Genomic DNA, 13,768 nt, shown 5'->3' on the forward strand with positions numbered 1-13,768 from the left:
ACTTTAAAAATCAGAAAGAAACAAAGGCAATTCTGTATCTGAGAAGAATTACATATAAATCTGTTTCATGGCTGATGACTGGACTTCACTCTTTAATTCACTCAATAAGCACTGCTGAGTCCTACCTTGTGTCTGGCACTGTGCCAAGGGCTGAGAGTACAGGAAAACTTAGTCCAACCTCTTAGGTTTCTCTTAGCTCTAGGAACCCTGCTGATTTCTAATCTCTCTCAGGATAAAAGGTTTAGCTGACTTATTAATTGGAATACAATCTCAGGGTAAAGAAAAATCTCAGTTCCTAATAAAAAGTTCAAATAAAAGGTATGCAGAATTATCAGGTGCTGAGCTGAGTACACAATAAAGTTTATGCCTCAACTTGAGAAAATACAGGGAGAAAATAGGTGCTATGTATTTTCTCTATACATAATAAACATGAATAGACAACATTTATTTTTCACATCAAGTAAGGGGAAGACTGAAGAAGTTATCAGCATGAATAGAATAATGAAATAAGGGTTTTAAAAAACCTGAAGAATAAAGGTACAACTCAAACAAGACTTCTGCTCTTTGCTTTTCAATAAAGGAGACCTATAGGGATATGATCTCTGCTACCCAACTTGTTAACTCATTTCTTAATGTCCAGACTTAGCTCTGAAAAATAAAATTTACCCAAAAAGACAAGGATTTTCCATTAGCGAGATTTTAAAAATCAAGCTACAAGCTTCAAAACTCAAAAATAGATGTTTCCAAGTTAGTGTAGTTAGGGGGGAAAAAAAAGACCTGAATGTTTGCTTACACATAAGCCTCAAATACAGAGCCATTAATCTAATCCCAACTCTATATCTGGTTTAAACTTATTCTCTGGATTAGAACTCCTATAATGTAGCAATGTTCTGAGCAAAGAAGATTCACTCAGGAACAGAAAACACCACTCATAAATGTGAACCCACTAATAAGAAATTTTTAAATTACTTAGAAATGAAAATCAGTAAGAAATTAAAATTAATAAGGAATTAATGGGGAAAATAGAAAGATGAGACTTGGTATCACACTAGTCTCCTCAATTAATGTTAATGTCTCTCAGAAAATTCATTAAAATGAAATTTAAGTGATGCCCAGAAACAGAAAAGTAAGGACATCCCAATAAATAATTTTCAATGACCAAAACTCAAATTTTTACAACTTGAATTTAGATGAAGCATCTTTTATTAATATTAATCTGGCAATCAGATTCTCAAATGATATGATTATGTATTTTAAAATTAATGTTTGTTAATACACTTAAAAATTTAGATACCTCTTAGAGCAAATGAGAATGGAATCTGAAGACTGAGTACCAAGATCTGCTACCTACCAATAATGCAATATTGAATAAGTAACCAAACCACTTAGTCTCACTTTACCACTGCCAACTTCACAAGACTCGGGCAAATTAAAGAAAACAATATATGTGAATAATATTGTACAAACACCAAAGCATGGGAAGTGCAATTTTTCAATCTACTACAAAGACTACTTTTGACAAACTAATAAATATCTTTTATTCACAGTAAAGAAAAAAATTTAAATCTACAAAAGCATAGTATAATAAAGTCTTAGTATTCTCCCTCAGTTTCAAAAATTATCAACTCAAGGCTCATCTTATTTCTTCTATTTTTGACCTACTCTCTCTCTTCCTTGACTATTTTGAAGCAAGTCCCAGACATCATATCATTAACTTCCCTAAGGGCTTAAATTCAATAGCCTCTATTTAGTTCATGTACAGGTATGGTATCCGAAGTCTAACAGAGAAGTCTGGGCTAGAAACATGAATTTGAGCAATGAAACACCAGCAATGAAATCAAGATTTGAAGCAACAGCTCTGGATGAAGTCAAATATTCACATGTTTGAGAAACAAGAAGGTAGATTATCTGGGTGCTCTTTCATTAAAAATACAAATAGACATAAAGCACATCTCTTCCACCCAAGAAAGAAACCCTGTGAATTTACAAAGGCCTACAGATTTTTTGTATCTTACGATTTAAAGTGCTTTTCTCCCTTAAAAAGTGTCCCTATGTAGTAACAGTAACTACTCTAAAAGATTTAACAAATGCCCCAAACATGAATAGATATATTTTATGCAACATCAAATTTAAACATTGATATTGTAACCAACTACAAATCTACTTTTCAAAGTATTTGTTAAAAACTTGTTACTCCATGTATATTTTATTCCTTGCAGTGTATAAATCTCTTTTTAATTTCTTTTGTATATTTCACAGCAAAATTTTAAAAATAAATTTTAAAAATAAAATATGATTCCTATTGAAATAGCTATGACAGATGATGTAGCTTACAAGCATTTAGAGCTCTGAACATACATGAGAATATTTGTATACTGAAAATGTTTATATATTCTTTAGACACCAAATGTTTTATACACTCTTTAGAAGCTGAATCAGAGATCATTTATTCTTACATTTTATTTTTTACCCCGAGTGTAAAGATTAGTTATGATCTATTTATACTCCAATCCTGAAAAATTTTTGACTCAAGTTCCTTAAATCCTAATTTACAATCCACTTTAAAAGAATTTCTAAAATAGCTTTCATAATCTGTTTAGCAAAGATTAACCTTTGTAAAAAAGTATTTGTGACCATTGGAAAGGAATGCAATTTTGTCCCTTTAGTTATATTAGTCACCAAGTAAAAGATTCAAAGGAGGTAAAAGAGGCACAATTTTTAGAAACACCATAGATTTCCAATGTTTGAATTTTGATGGACCATCATTGATTAAATGGAGCCTAAGTCCTATTTGGTTAGAAAGAACTCCAACATATTTTAAGCATATCCCTATCTTTCAAGTAATAGTTTTAGAAACAAAAGTGTACAATTTCATAAATTAGAGTGATATGCATTTTAGTTTCAAGCACACCATACATTTCTTTGCTCTATTTTTTTTCCTAAGAAAAAAACTAGATATATTTAAAAGCAGTGTCAATTCTGGCTGTATCATGTAACTGCCATTTCACCTAAATTACTGGATTTTTTCACAAATATTTTTGATTTTTAAAACTTTTGAGGAACTGCACCTGTGTTTTAAGTAAAATACAACTCAGTTTTAAAACATGATTAAAGAATCATCAGATCAAAATGGTATGTTCCCCTCCTCCACACACACAAAAATTCAATTATTTTTTCAGATATCAGTAAATATCAACAGGATAATTAAGAGGCATAATTGCTTTCTCAGGAACCATCTACTAAACACAGCCAAAAAAGATTCTGGTTTTCAAAAAAGTACAGTCCAGACACCCAAACATTTATTTAAAACAGATTCTTTCCTTAAGATAATGAAGATGCTTTCTTGTCAAATAGGCAAGATATTGTTATTATTTAGTATTCATTTAAAATGTGGTGGGTTTTAATTCAAGTATTGTTTAATATAAATATTTCTTGAGGGTTTTTTCATTTTCATTTTAAACATGAAAATGTATGGGGGAAGGGAGAGAAACTGTGAAAAATATAGAATAACTTGTTGAGAACTTATTCTGTTTTTAATTAGGGAATTTTATAAAAATATCTTGTTGCTGTTCTTAAATTAATTCCGCATCAGAAGCCAAGTGATTTTTTGGTCTTGAATAGTAATGATACAGATTCTCTTTACCAATAATGTATATAATAACAACATTTATATATCAGATTTTATTTCTGTACCTCTAAAGAAAACCTTAGGGCTTGTCATCAGGCACTAATGACATCATTAACATTAATGAATTCTGCCAGAGCGAGTAGTGAATTTATATTTTCACAATTGAAAAAAAATCACAATTTAGCTGTGGAAATTGCTATTTTGCACAAAATACATTAAAAACTAGTAATTTTCTTTTGATACAAGAAATGAAACCACTCCGGTTTTTGGTCTCTTTAATTTAGCAGAAATGAATTTGCTGACATACAGCGTCTTAAGGTTTTTACCTGTTTTTCTTCTCAGATTCCCCCTTACGTTTAATGCCCTGTAGCTTTAAGATTTTTTTCTAAAACAAAACAAAACAAAAAAACCACAAAAAAACAAAAACCACTAATGAATTAGAGAAACACTGTCTCTATCTATACTCAATAACTGGTATAAAAAATTACAGAAAGGCTCAACAAACGAGGTCACTTCACCGAATCTGTTCAGAACTTCAGCAAATTAAAGCAGTGCCCTTGAGAGAGTTTTAAGATTAAAAACAATCTTTAAAATCATAAATACGACCCATCCCTTACCCTTAAAGCACTTCACACACGTTCGTCTAAGAGTAGCCTTTTTTGCCCCTACAGTATAAACACAGAATACAAGGTATGAGTAGAAAACGTCAAGATTTCGTTGACCACTCAAAGAAAGAAAACTGTTGATGTCTGAACGTTGCTAAATTTTCGCAGGTTGCTAAATCTCGTTAAGTTGCTTCAATTCTAGTCGCTCCAATTGAGTCAGGAACACCCAAACCCAAACCGAACAAACTTCCTGGACAGAAGGGCGAGCTGAAGTCGGTTCTCAGAGAACCTGCCTGTCAACAGGTGGCCGGCCGAGGGTGGGGTTGGGGGGGGACCTTCCGCGTTCCCGCCGCCGCTGCCCAGGGACTCTCGGCCAACGCCAACGCCCTCACCCTGCCAGGCCTGGCCACCTCCCGCCGTCCCCCGCCGCCCCCGGCCCGGCGGCGCACTCACCCCAATCCCTCACGCTCCAGCGTCCCGGCAGCCTGAGGTGGCGCCGCGGCCCGGCAGGCCCAGGGCACCTTCTCACTTCCGGTTTCCACTCAGCGCCGTGGGGTTTCAGCACCTGCCGGGAGGCCCTGGGAGAAGCACGTGCCTCTTTTCGAAGCCTCGTTCCCCCGGCGGGAACTCCGGCCGGGCCTCGGTGTGCCTGGCCGCCAGCCCCCTCCCGCCTTAGTATCCAGATGCCGAAGCTTCTAGACACCCCCGAGGGGCCGGCCCACGGGGTCGCATCTGCCCTTCCCGCCCGCAGCCACGACCTAAAGTGTGAAGCTCCGACACGTCCCAGGCCGAGTGGAGTCAAATAACAACTGCGACGAAACTGAGGCCCAAAGATCTGGGCACCTTGCTCCGGAGGCCACACAGTTGTCCAAACGAGTGCAAAGCCGGGTCTCCTGGTTTCGTTCCATTTAGCAGCCAAGAGGACTGCTGGGCCCCACAGAGCTCGCCTCAGGGAGCCGCGGGCCTCGAGCGGCATTGGCAGCTGCTGCTTGAGCCAAAGCGGCCCTGGGGCCGCTACAGGCAGGGTCACTTGAGGGGAGCGCCCAAAAGGCCCTGAAGCCCGGGTGCCCAGGCCAGTGCGGCGCAAGCTGGAAGCCTCCTCGTCCTGGCCGCCCGCCAACTCTCCCCGGCACATGCGGGGTCCGCACCAGAGGTGCCACGGGGCACCCCAGCAGGTCAGGCTTGGCCCCTCATTTCACCCAAGGCGCCGCCTAAGGGAGACCTGCGCGGGCGCGGGCCTGCCCTGCCTTCAGGCCCGGCGCGCCAGGGCGGCGCCGCTGGGCCAAGGGCGGAGGGGCCGCGGCTGCGCCCCCTGTGGGCCTCTGCTGAGTCGGGGAAGACGGTTTGTTGGCGTGGGAAGGGCGCGCCCGAGCATGGCCTACCGAATCCGGAGGGAGGACGCGGCCGAAAAAGCTTTCCTACAGCCGGGCTCGCAGCCCTGCGACCCCGCTGGGCGCGGGGCGCGGGGCGCGGGAGGGGTCATTCTCCGAACCCCGCCCCACGGTGTGTTCTCAGGTCTCACACGGAATGTTTAAAAAATAGGGGATGTTGGTCACTTCGCAGGAAACTTTTCGTTGTTTCCTTGTTTCCTTCCCGCCCGTGGGCAAGTTGAGCAGATTCATGGCCTTACACCCAGGAGGTTTCAGGCCAAACAGAGTCTGGACAGTTCCAGGCTCTGCATTTTCTGGGGGAGGATTTCCCCCCACCCCCGTCTTCCCTCAGAGGGAGATGGAACTGTCCTTCCTGACCCCCAGATGCAAGTCAGGCGTCTTCTTCCCCTGCCAAAGTGAAACGCGTCCTTGTCGACTTTTCCAGGTTATGAGTTTGTATGTTTTAAAAGAACTTTACGATACGAAGAAAGGTAATTTGGCTACTTCTGGCAGGAGCTGAGGGCTTAGAGGGACATCTTAGCACGTGGAAGGAATGACTCTGATTCCCCAGCCGCGGTGAAGCCACCCGGGACAGCTCAGCAGCAAGGAAGGTTGTCTGCTGCCAACATGCAGGACACGGATCGGTTTTTTGTCGTTTTGCTTTCTTTTCCTTTTTGGCTCAGCTCTGAGAGCATTACAGAGCTATCCTTTCCCGCCTCCCGACCCTCTTCCCCTCCCCCTCTTCTTTCTGGTGCAGGCAATTAGGGTGAAGAAATCAGTGCCAGGCTCCTGCCTCTGAAGAGAAAGGAATTGCTTCGGGAATTGAGTCCTGACACCTGTCTCTGTCCTGGATGGCGAGGGGGGATGCGGGGTCAAAACGCCTAGGGGAAGAGGCCAGGCTGACGCGGAGGGGCGTGGTGGGGGTGGGGGAGACACTCCCTAAGCGAAAGTTTCTGGGGGCTCCTCTTGCCAGGTCCTCCCGCCTCATCCTTTGGCCTCCAGCTTCACGCAGGTCATTAACACGCGGGTTATTAACACGGAGTTTCCCTCGCTTTTAGCCCCCGGAGACCAAGACCTGAGGCTGGAATCAGAAGAGCAACACTGACGAGCCGTTCATTAATTTGCATTTATTTTCGGGAATTAATGTAGATAAAGAGGAGGAGGGGGACTGCCTTACATTTCAACAAGTAATTTGTGATCTTCACATCAGACAAATCAAATTTACAAATTACTTTCCCACCTACTGGACGAAGCGGCCAAAGCCAAAATTGATACACAGGCGCGCGGGCTCTCCGCAGATTTCGGAGAATGAAGGTGCACTAAAAACTCACTAGACAAAACAAGGGTGTTGAAAGAGAGAAGCCGACAGAGGAGTTGGAACTGGTTTTGGGGCCTGGGTTTGTCTGTTTTTCCCTAATGCTGTACTTTTACGGATTTTGTTTTGTTTTGTTTTTTGTTCCCTGGTTTTGGTTTTCTTGTTTTAGATTTGTAAACTGGAATTGCGCCCCTGTGCTTAGACCGGATGAGGGGTTCAGCCCTGCGCCCCTGCCCAGCCCCCACCTCTGTACCCTAACTTGTCTGTTTCCTCCACACTTCTGATACCCCGTGCCCAGCTTCCTAAAACCAAGCGGTTCTCTTCAATAAATACACAGAGGGAGAAGATGTGAAGAGGGCAGGGCAGCTTTGCAACAACTGAAAAAGAAAAAGCGCCATTGATTGAGGAAGAGCTGAAGGGGAATGGACAGAGGGAAAATATTTTTTGCTTTTGTTTTTTATATATGTGTATATATATATGTATATATATATATGTGCTGTATATCTCTTAAAGTTCTGTTTCCTGGGTGCTAAGACAAGATATGTTCAGTTCAACCAACCAACAGCAACTAAAAAGTTTAAGTGGTCCCTGGAACGGACCTGACTATGTACAGCATTCCCGCCGAGGCGGAAGCTTGAACCAGTCCAGCGCAGGGCGGGGCGGGATGCGGCTCTGTGCGCGGAAGGCTGGGGGCGCGCTCCTCCGGCGGGCCTAGCCCTGGCGCGCCCCAGCGCGCTCAGCTGGGGCGGAAGAAACGCCGAGAGGCTCTGGCCCGCAGGCGTGGAGCAAAATCGAGGGCAGCTGAAGGGGCGGCAGTCTGCGCGGGAGGAACTCTTAGTGGTTTTGATTTGGAGTAGTGTGTGGGTGCTCCAATGGGCAGAAACACGCCAGTTAGTGACTCCAGTGTCCAGAAAGAATAAATTAGTGTTGGGCTCAAACAGCGGATCAGAGCGAAGAGCCTCCGAAGGCTGCAAGTGCTTAATAGCTGTCCAGAAAGGTTGGAAGGGGAGACTTAGGAGTTTAGTAGGGGCTGAAGGGGGGAGAGAATACATCTCTCCTGTATAGAATGTGTAGGCCAAGCCGAAGCACCGGTCCCCCCATCCAAGGGGTAGGGCGGGTTTGCACATCCCCCCAAGCAAGTGGCACAAAAATGGGGGCGGCAGTGCAGGCAATGGACATCTTTTGGGGGGTGAAAATTCAGTTTTGGAGAAGTCGAGGCAAAGGCGGGCGGTGCAGCAGCAGCAACAGGATGGGGACCACGGCGGGCGCAGGTAGTTGCGTTTCTTCTCCTCTCTCATTCCTGGGCTCACAAGACCTGGAACCGCCATGAGGCTTGGTCCTTATAGTCCAGACAGTCGGGAGAGTTGAAGTTGAGTTTCCAGGCAGAGGAAGCAGCAGCGGCGCCAGGCTCCTTGTAATCCAAGCAGTCGGCAGAGTTGAAGGCAAGCCCGGAGCCACCGTAGCCTTGGTGGTGGTGGTGGTGATGGTGGTGATGGTGGCCTGAGGATTGGCTCAACGGGTGGTGCGCATGTGGGTGATGGTGATGGTGGCCCGCCATGGAGGAGGGTGCCATTGGGCTGAGCTGGTGCGGGTGGTGATGTGAGTGCATGGGTGCTAGGTATGAGCCGCAGTCCACGCCGCCAAAGTAGGAAGAGGAGGGCGTAGGGTAGCCTTGGCCGTAGCTGCCGCCCTGGCCGTAAGACATGGGGTAAGAGGCTGCTGCGGTGGCGGCGCCTGCAGCTACCGAGCGCTGCATACACGAGGCGTTGCTAGGCGCGGCCAGTGGCTCCGGCACTGACACGGACGCGGGCGCTGAGCCTGGCGAGATGGAGGCCGGGCTCCAGATAGATGAAGCAGCCGGTGTACTCAGTGACGACGCGGCGGCCACCGGGTTCCCACCTAGTCCCGCAGCCGCGGCAGCCGCTGGGTTGGCGGAAGAGCTGGACGCTGAGCTAGAGGACGAGGCAGAGCTGGACACAGCTGGCGGCGTGAATTGGCCACTGCTTTCGGAGCCCGAGCTCTCCCGTACTGGAGAGGACTTCTTCTTGGCTGGGCGGCTCTTGGTTCCGCTCCCGCTCTGCTGCTGCTGGCGGCATTTGGCGCGGCGGTTCTTGAACCAGACCTGCCGTGGGCCGGATGGGGGGAGAGTGGGTCAAGGGAAACTAGGGGAGCTTGTTGCTCCCCCGCCCCTTGAACCCAACTCCCCGCCCAGAATATCGGAACCCTTTCCCACCGAGGCCTCCGCCCCTTCCTGTCTCTGGCCTGGCCAGACCCTGCCCCCTACCTCGGTTCCCAGCTCCTCCACCCTCCCCCATCCTTCTGCTCAAAGTCCCTCCTCAGCTGGCTCCAGAGCAGGGATGCGCACCTCCCCACCTCTACCGCAACTCTGCCCTAGGGCGGAATATTTCAGTCTGTCGAGCCAGAAGTTCTGCCATCTCTAAATTGCTGCTGTTGGCTGCTTCCCTGTGTGTTTGGAGGCCCCCTGTGTGTTTGGAGGCCCAGTTTTCTACTAACAGAGCTCAGGCAACAGCGGAGAGGTACAGGGCCGAAGAGTGTGGAGCAGTCACCAAGTCCAGGGCCAGAGCCGTTTCACTGAGCAGCTCCCGGAGGCCAGAACTGGGCAGGGCGAGTATTTGGGTGGGGGTAGGAGCAAGGCCAGAGGCTAACTTGAGGGACTCGGGAAGGAAGCCTGGGTGAGATTTCGTTGGACTTTTGGCTCCAGGTGGGGAACCACATGGAATGGTTACTCTTCTGGGAAAGCCCCAGCACATGGCACTGCATTCCTGGTCCCCTTTCTCAAGCCTTCCAGTAAAGGAGGCGAAACAAATGGCTCTTGAGGAGAGTTCTGAGTTAGAATCCGAACATTATCATCGGAACCCTTTCATCTCAAAAACAGAAATAAGAAAGCCGGCAGCAGGATTTTGCACTTGGCATCCTCTGTAAGCAGAGGAAGCGTCTAATGAGACACAGGCAGAGCACCAGGCTCCGGCCAATCTCCGCTCTTCCATTTCTAGGATTCCCGGGGTGGAAGACAAGGGCAGAGGCAGAATTCAGGCCTCTGAGGGAAACTGCCAAGTCCTGAGGCAGGCAAAGAAGCAGGGGCAAGTGTCAGGCCTGCAGGGCGCTTTACATTCGGGAGCCTCCCTAGTCCTCCCGCAATTCTGAAAAGTACTTTCGATACCGATACGAAAGGCGCTCTAGGGCTAAGGGCGGAATTCAGGGCTCTAAGCCATTTCCTTTAACTTTTGCCCCCTTTCCTGGCTGGGGTCCAGCGCTAGGGGGAGTCCGAGAGGGGCTGCCCAGTCTGTAAGCCCATCCCCAGAGGACGGTCTCTTCAAGAACTCCTCAAGAGCCTTCCCAGACCTTCCCCGAGCAGTCTCAGCTCCCCTACCCAGACCCTGGAGCCCGGGGAGTGCGCACCTGGACTCTGGACTCCGGCAGGTTGATCTTGAGCGCCACCTCCTCCCGCATGAAGATGTCAGGGTAGCGAGTCTTGGCGAAGAGCGCCTCGAGCACGTCCAGCTGTGAACGCGTGAAGGTGGTGCGCTCCCGCCGCTGCTTCCGTGGAGTGGCTGCGGGGACACGCGGGGGCGCCGCGGGTCATTGGTGGCCACGCGGACCAGCGATAGAGCACTCGGGCAGGCCCCTGGCAGGCCCAGAGCTCGGCCTTCGCAAGAGAAAGCCGAACTGGGAATAAAAGACACTCCCTCGGGCGGCCGAGCCTGAGAGGCCACAGGTGGGAGAAAGTGCAGATGTGCGACTAGAAGCCAGTGTCTCCAAGATTCAAGGGCTGCCCCTCTCTATGCCTCTCAGAGGTTAAAAAAAAGTAAGAGAAGTCTACAATCTCCCTTCTTCCACATTCCCCCTCCCCTGCGCGCGCGCGCGCGCGCGCACACACACACACACACACACACACACACACACAATCTCTCTCTCTCTCTCTCTCTCTCTCTCTCTCTCTGGCTAGGGGACAGGGAGTGGGGAAGAGGTAGGCAGAAACACGACCTGAAAAACACTTTCGGAGAAAATAAATGGGGTAAAGGAGCCGGAGCTAAAGAACCCCGGGTTTGGCTCAGGTCGTCCTCTACAGCAGTGCAAAAACGGATGCAGGACATCAATTTAGAGGACAATTTAATTAGGAAGGAAGAATACTCCTTCAGTCCAGCCTGCCGCTTCGCATAAGGAAAGTTTGGCTCTTTCTGTCAGGGCCTAACGAGTGTCCAGATTACTCATTCCATGTTGGGGGAAAAGGAAAAACACTAGCCGCCCCTGGGTAGCGAATCCGCAGGTAAATGAGCTCTGCGCTGGTGGTGGGACCACAACAGGAGAAAGGTTGCCGGTGACCCGGCCAGGAAGGCGCACATTGCGCGTTTTCTCAGCCCTGGCCACCTCACATGCCCACGACTCTGCCCCGTGCGCCAGCAGTGGGCCCTGTATTGTAAACAGGCAGTGGGCCCTGTATTGCAATAGCTGACTCCCTGGGCCTGCTCGGCAACAAAGCTTGCACTCAAACCCAACAGTCTGGGGGGCCCCAACATTGGAGAGGCTGAAGCAGGGTCGGGAGGGCTGGTGCTCACCCGGATAGCCCACGGATGGGTGCAGGAGGTCCATGGCGGGCCCAGCCAGGCCCAGCCCGTTCATGCCGTATGGGGGTTGTTTGAGGTAAGACATCATGCTAACAGCTGGGTGGAGGCGCCCCGACGGATCCAGGGGACCTGGGGCCAGAAGCGGTGCAGGGCTCCCACCGCAGTCCTTCAGGGTCTGATGCGTCTGGGGGCCTGGCCTATGAAGACACGAGACACACGGAAACCATCAATCGGAGCCACTTGGCTGCCAAGTCTTGCCCCGGGATAGACAGGGAAGGCAGGTTACAGAACTGCGCAGGGTGGTCAACTGGAATCCACAAGGCCTTAGCCCAGAAACCACAGTTGCTTTGAAAAGTAAAGTTTTCTGGGTCGTCTGGCTCCAGCGTTGGAATGAGCCAAAGACACTGGTAGGGAGTCCATAGGAGTAAGGAGAAGTCAAAGCCAGGCCAGGCTGGGGAGGTCAGAGCAAGAACCGCGGAGTGTGCAAGCTCCCAAGTCCAGGCAAAATTCTGAATCCGGCAGAAGCCAGCTTCATGTTGCACAAGCAAACGTTCACTTGGTGCCCGGACGGCAGGCCTCCCGGAGCATGAGGGGTTGTTTCATTTTGTTTCACGTGTTTTTGAAAAGGTAGAGACTACAAAGGGCCAAGGTGAGGCAATGTGGAGGGCTAACCGCACCTCAACCTCTTGTCCACTTAGGACACTTGGTTCCTTCAAAGGTCTCCAGGGCTGCGCCCCTGCCCCAGAGCCCGCAATCACCATTCCAGCTGACCTCTCTGTGCCCAGCCACTGAAAGATCGCTGACGCGAAATCCCACCACACCTCAACCGCAGTAACCGGCCCAGGCCTCGCAGAGGGCCAGGGGACGCCGAAGAGGCCACTGTAGAGGGGGGCGACCCCAAGACGCGGCCTGAGGTCGGGAGCGTCTCAGCTGCGGCCAGCGTCCTTCGTTGCCAGCGCGCACCCGGCCTTCTCTGTCCAGTCTGTGCTGCGGACCACAGGGTCCCAGCAGGGGGTGAAGGGTGACTGACCTAGCACCTCAAAGGGTCTCGGGGATTTGCAAAGCCGGAGGGCAGCAAGTCCCGTGCTGTCATCCTTGTAGCTGAACCCGCGGCCCCAGGACACGGTCGAGAACAGAGAAGTAGGCCTCAGCGGCATAGCCCACGCAGACCCGAGCTGGGAGGTGGAAGCCTCGCCCCCGCCGCTGCCGGGAACCCGGGGCGGCACTCTCAGGGGTCAGGGAGGGGCGCTGGAAACTGGGCCTGGGGCTCTGGGGGGCCATTGCTACACCCCGCTTAGCGGGATCGCTGTGAAGCAGGCCAGGGACTCGGGCTAGGACGTTCAGGGAGAGAAGTTAGAGCTAAAGAAGCTCCCCCCTGCCCCGTTCCCACCCCGGTCTTCTGGGATCCAAGACCTGGGCTGAGGGAGTCCAGCTTGTAGGAAGGGGACGAGAAGAGAAGCAGCCAGGGCTCTAGGGCCGAAGAAAAATGGGACTCAAAGCTGCGACGGCTTTGCGAAGCTGCAGCGTGAGTTTTCAAAGACTTTCTCCAAACTTAGCACTTCAGCTTGGTTACTTCGGAGGAGGCGGGGGAGGGAGCGGCGGGCCGCGACAGCGCCCCGGGGTCCTCGGCTCACCAAGAGGGGAGCTAGGCCGCTCCCCCAGCCCCGCCCACCTGCTGGTGACCGGGGAAGTGGGGATCCATTTGAGGAGGGGGAGGTAAGGGTAACCAACGCGCTCCCGGAGTCCGGGATGGTCCCGCGGCTTTCTCCTTACCTGCCCTCAGCTGCCGGGGACGTTCACCATCTACCTGGATCTCTCACAGAGACCCGCCGGGCAGCCAACCTGCAAAACAGAGCGGCACAGGAATTACCCCGGCGGCTGGTCTAGGACCCCGGGTTTCTTTCTTTTCCCAACTTCCTTCCTCCCACCTCTATCTTTTTTTTTCAGTGGCTTTGTGCGTGTCCCTCTGGGTTTCACTTTATTGCACAGACACTTTGTTTGCTAAGCCCCACACGTTCTCAGGCAGGACATTGCCTCGCCCGGAATCGCGCCGAGGGGCCGCAAGGGGGGGAATTCGAGGGCAGAGTTGGGAGGTGGCTCGGCGTTACCGCGGCACTCCCGGTGCAACGTGGAGGCAGTGGGGACTGGGAAGTCCTGCAGAGTCACTTTGCAAACTAAATAAATCAAGCGATTTACCTTGTCGGAGTGGCTTGTCTTGCTCGGTTGTTTAGGTGATTGGAAATGTAGCCTGATGAAGATTGATC

At 50.0% G+C, this 13,768-nt stretch overlaps 1 protein-coding gene across 1 annotated transcript; it reads right to left on the bottom strand.

Annotated features, from left to right (window-relative positions):
- Nucleotides 1-6,723: 6,723 nt before the first annotated feature.
- OTX1 (orthodenticle homeobox 1) lies at nucleotides 6,724-13,768 on the bottom strand. The gene is made up of 5 exons (XM_005575761.5): nucleotides 13,701-13,768; nucleotides 13,278-13,346; nucleotides 11,496-11,701; nucleotides 10,339-10,490; nucleotides 6,724-9,040 (listed from the first exon to the last, which is right to left on the bottom strand). Exons 3-5 carry the CDS (start codon nucleotides 11,590-11,592, stop codon nucleotides 8,225-8,227), a joined length of 1,065 nt encoding a protein of 354 aa, XP_005575818.1. The 5' UTR covers nucleotides 11,593-11,701; nucleotides 13,278-13,346; nucleotides 13,701-13,768; the 3' UTR covers nucleotides 6,724-8,224.

Source organism: Macaca fascicularis, chromosome 13 (genome assembly GCF_037993035.2).
Source record: "Macaca fascicularis isolate 582-1 chromosome 13, T2T-MFA8v1.1".
In the NCBI taxonomy this organism is placed as follows: Eukaryota; Metazoa; Chordata; class Mammalia; order Primates; family Cercopithecidae; genus Macaca; species Macaca fascicularis.

What these genes read in the sequence shown, in the direction of transcription:
- OTX1 (XM_005575761.5), bottom strand. Translation starts at nt 11,592, where the DNA reads ATGATGTCTTACCTCAAACAACCCCCATACGGCATGAACGGGCTGGGC. An exon ending in CCCATCCGTGGGCTATCCGG is followed by an intron (nt 10,491 to 11,495) that starts GTGAGCACCAGC and finishes GTGTCCCCGCAG; the next exon opens with CCACTCCACGGAAGCAGCGG. An exon ending in TGCCGGAGTCCAGAGTCCAG is followed by an intron (nt 9,041 to 10,338) that starts GTGCGCACTCCC and finishes GGCCCACGGCAG; the next exon opens with GTCTGGTTCAAGAACCGCCG.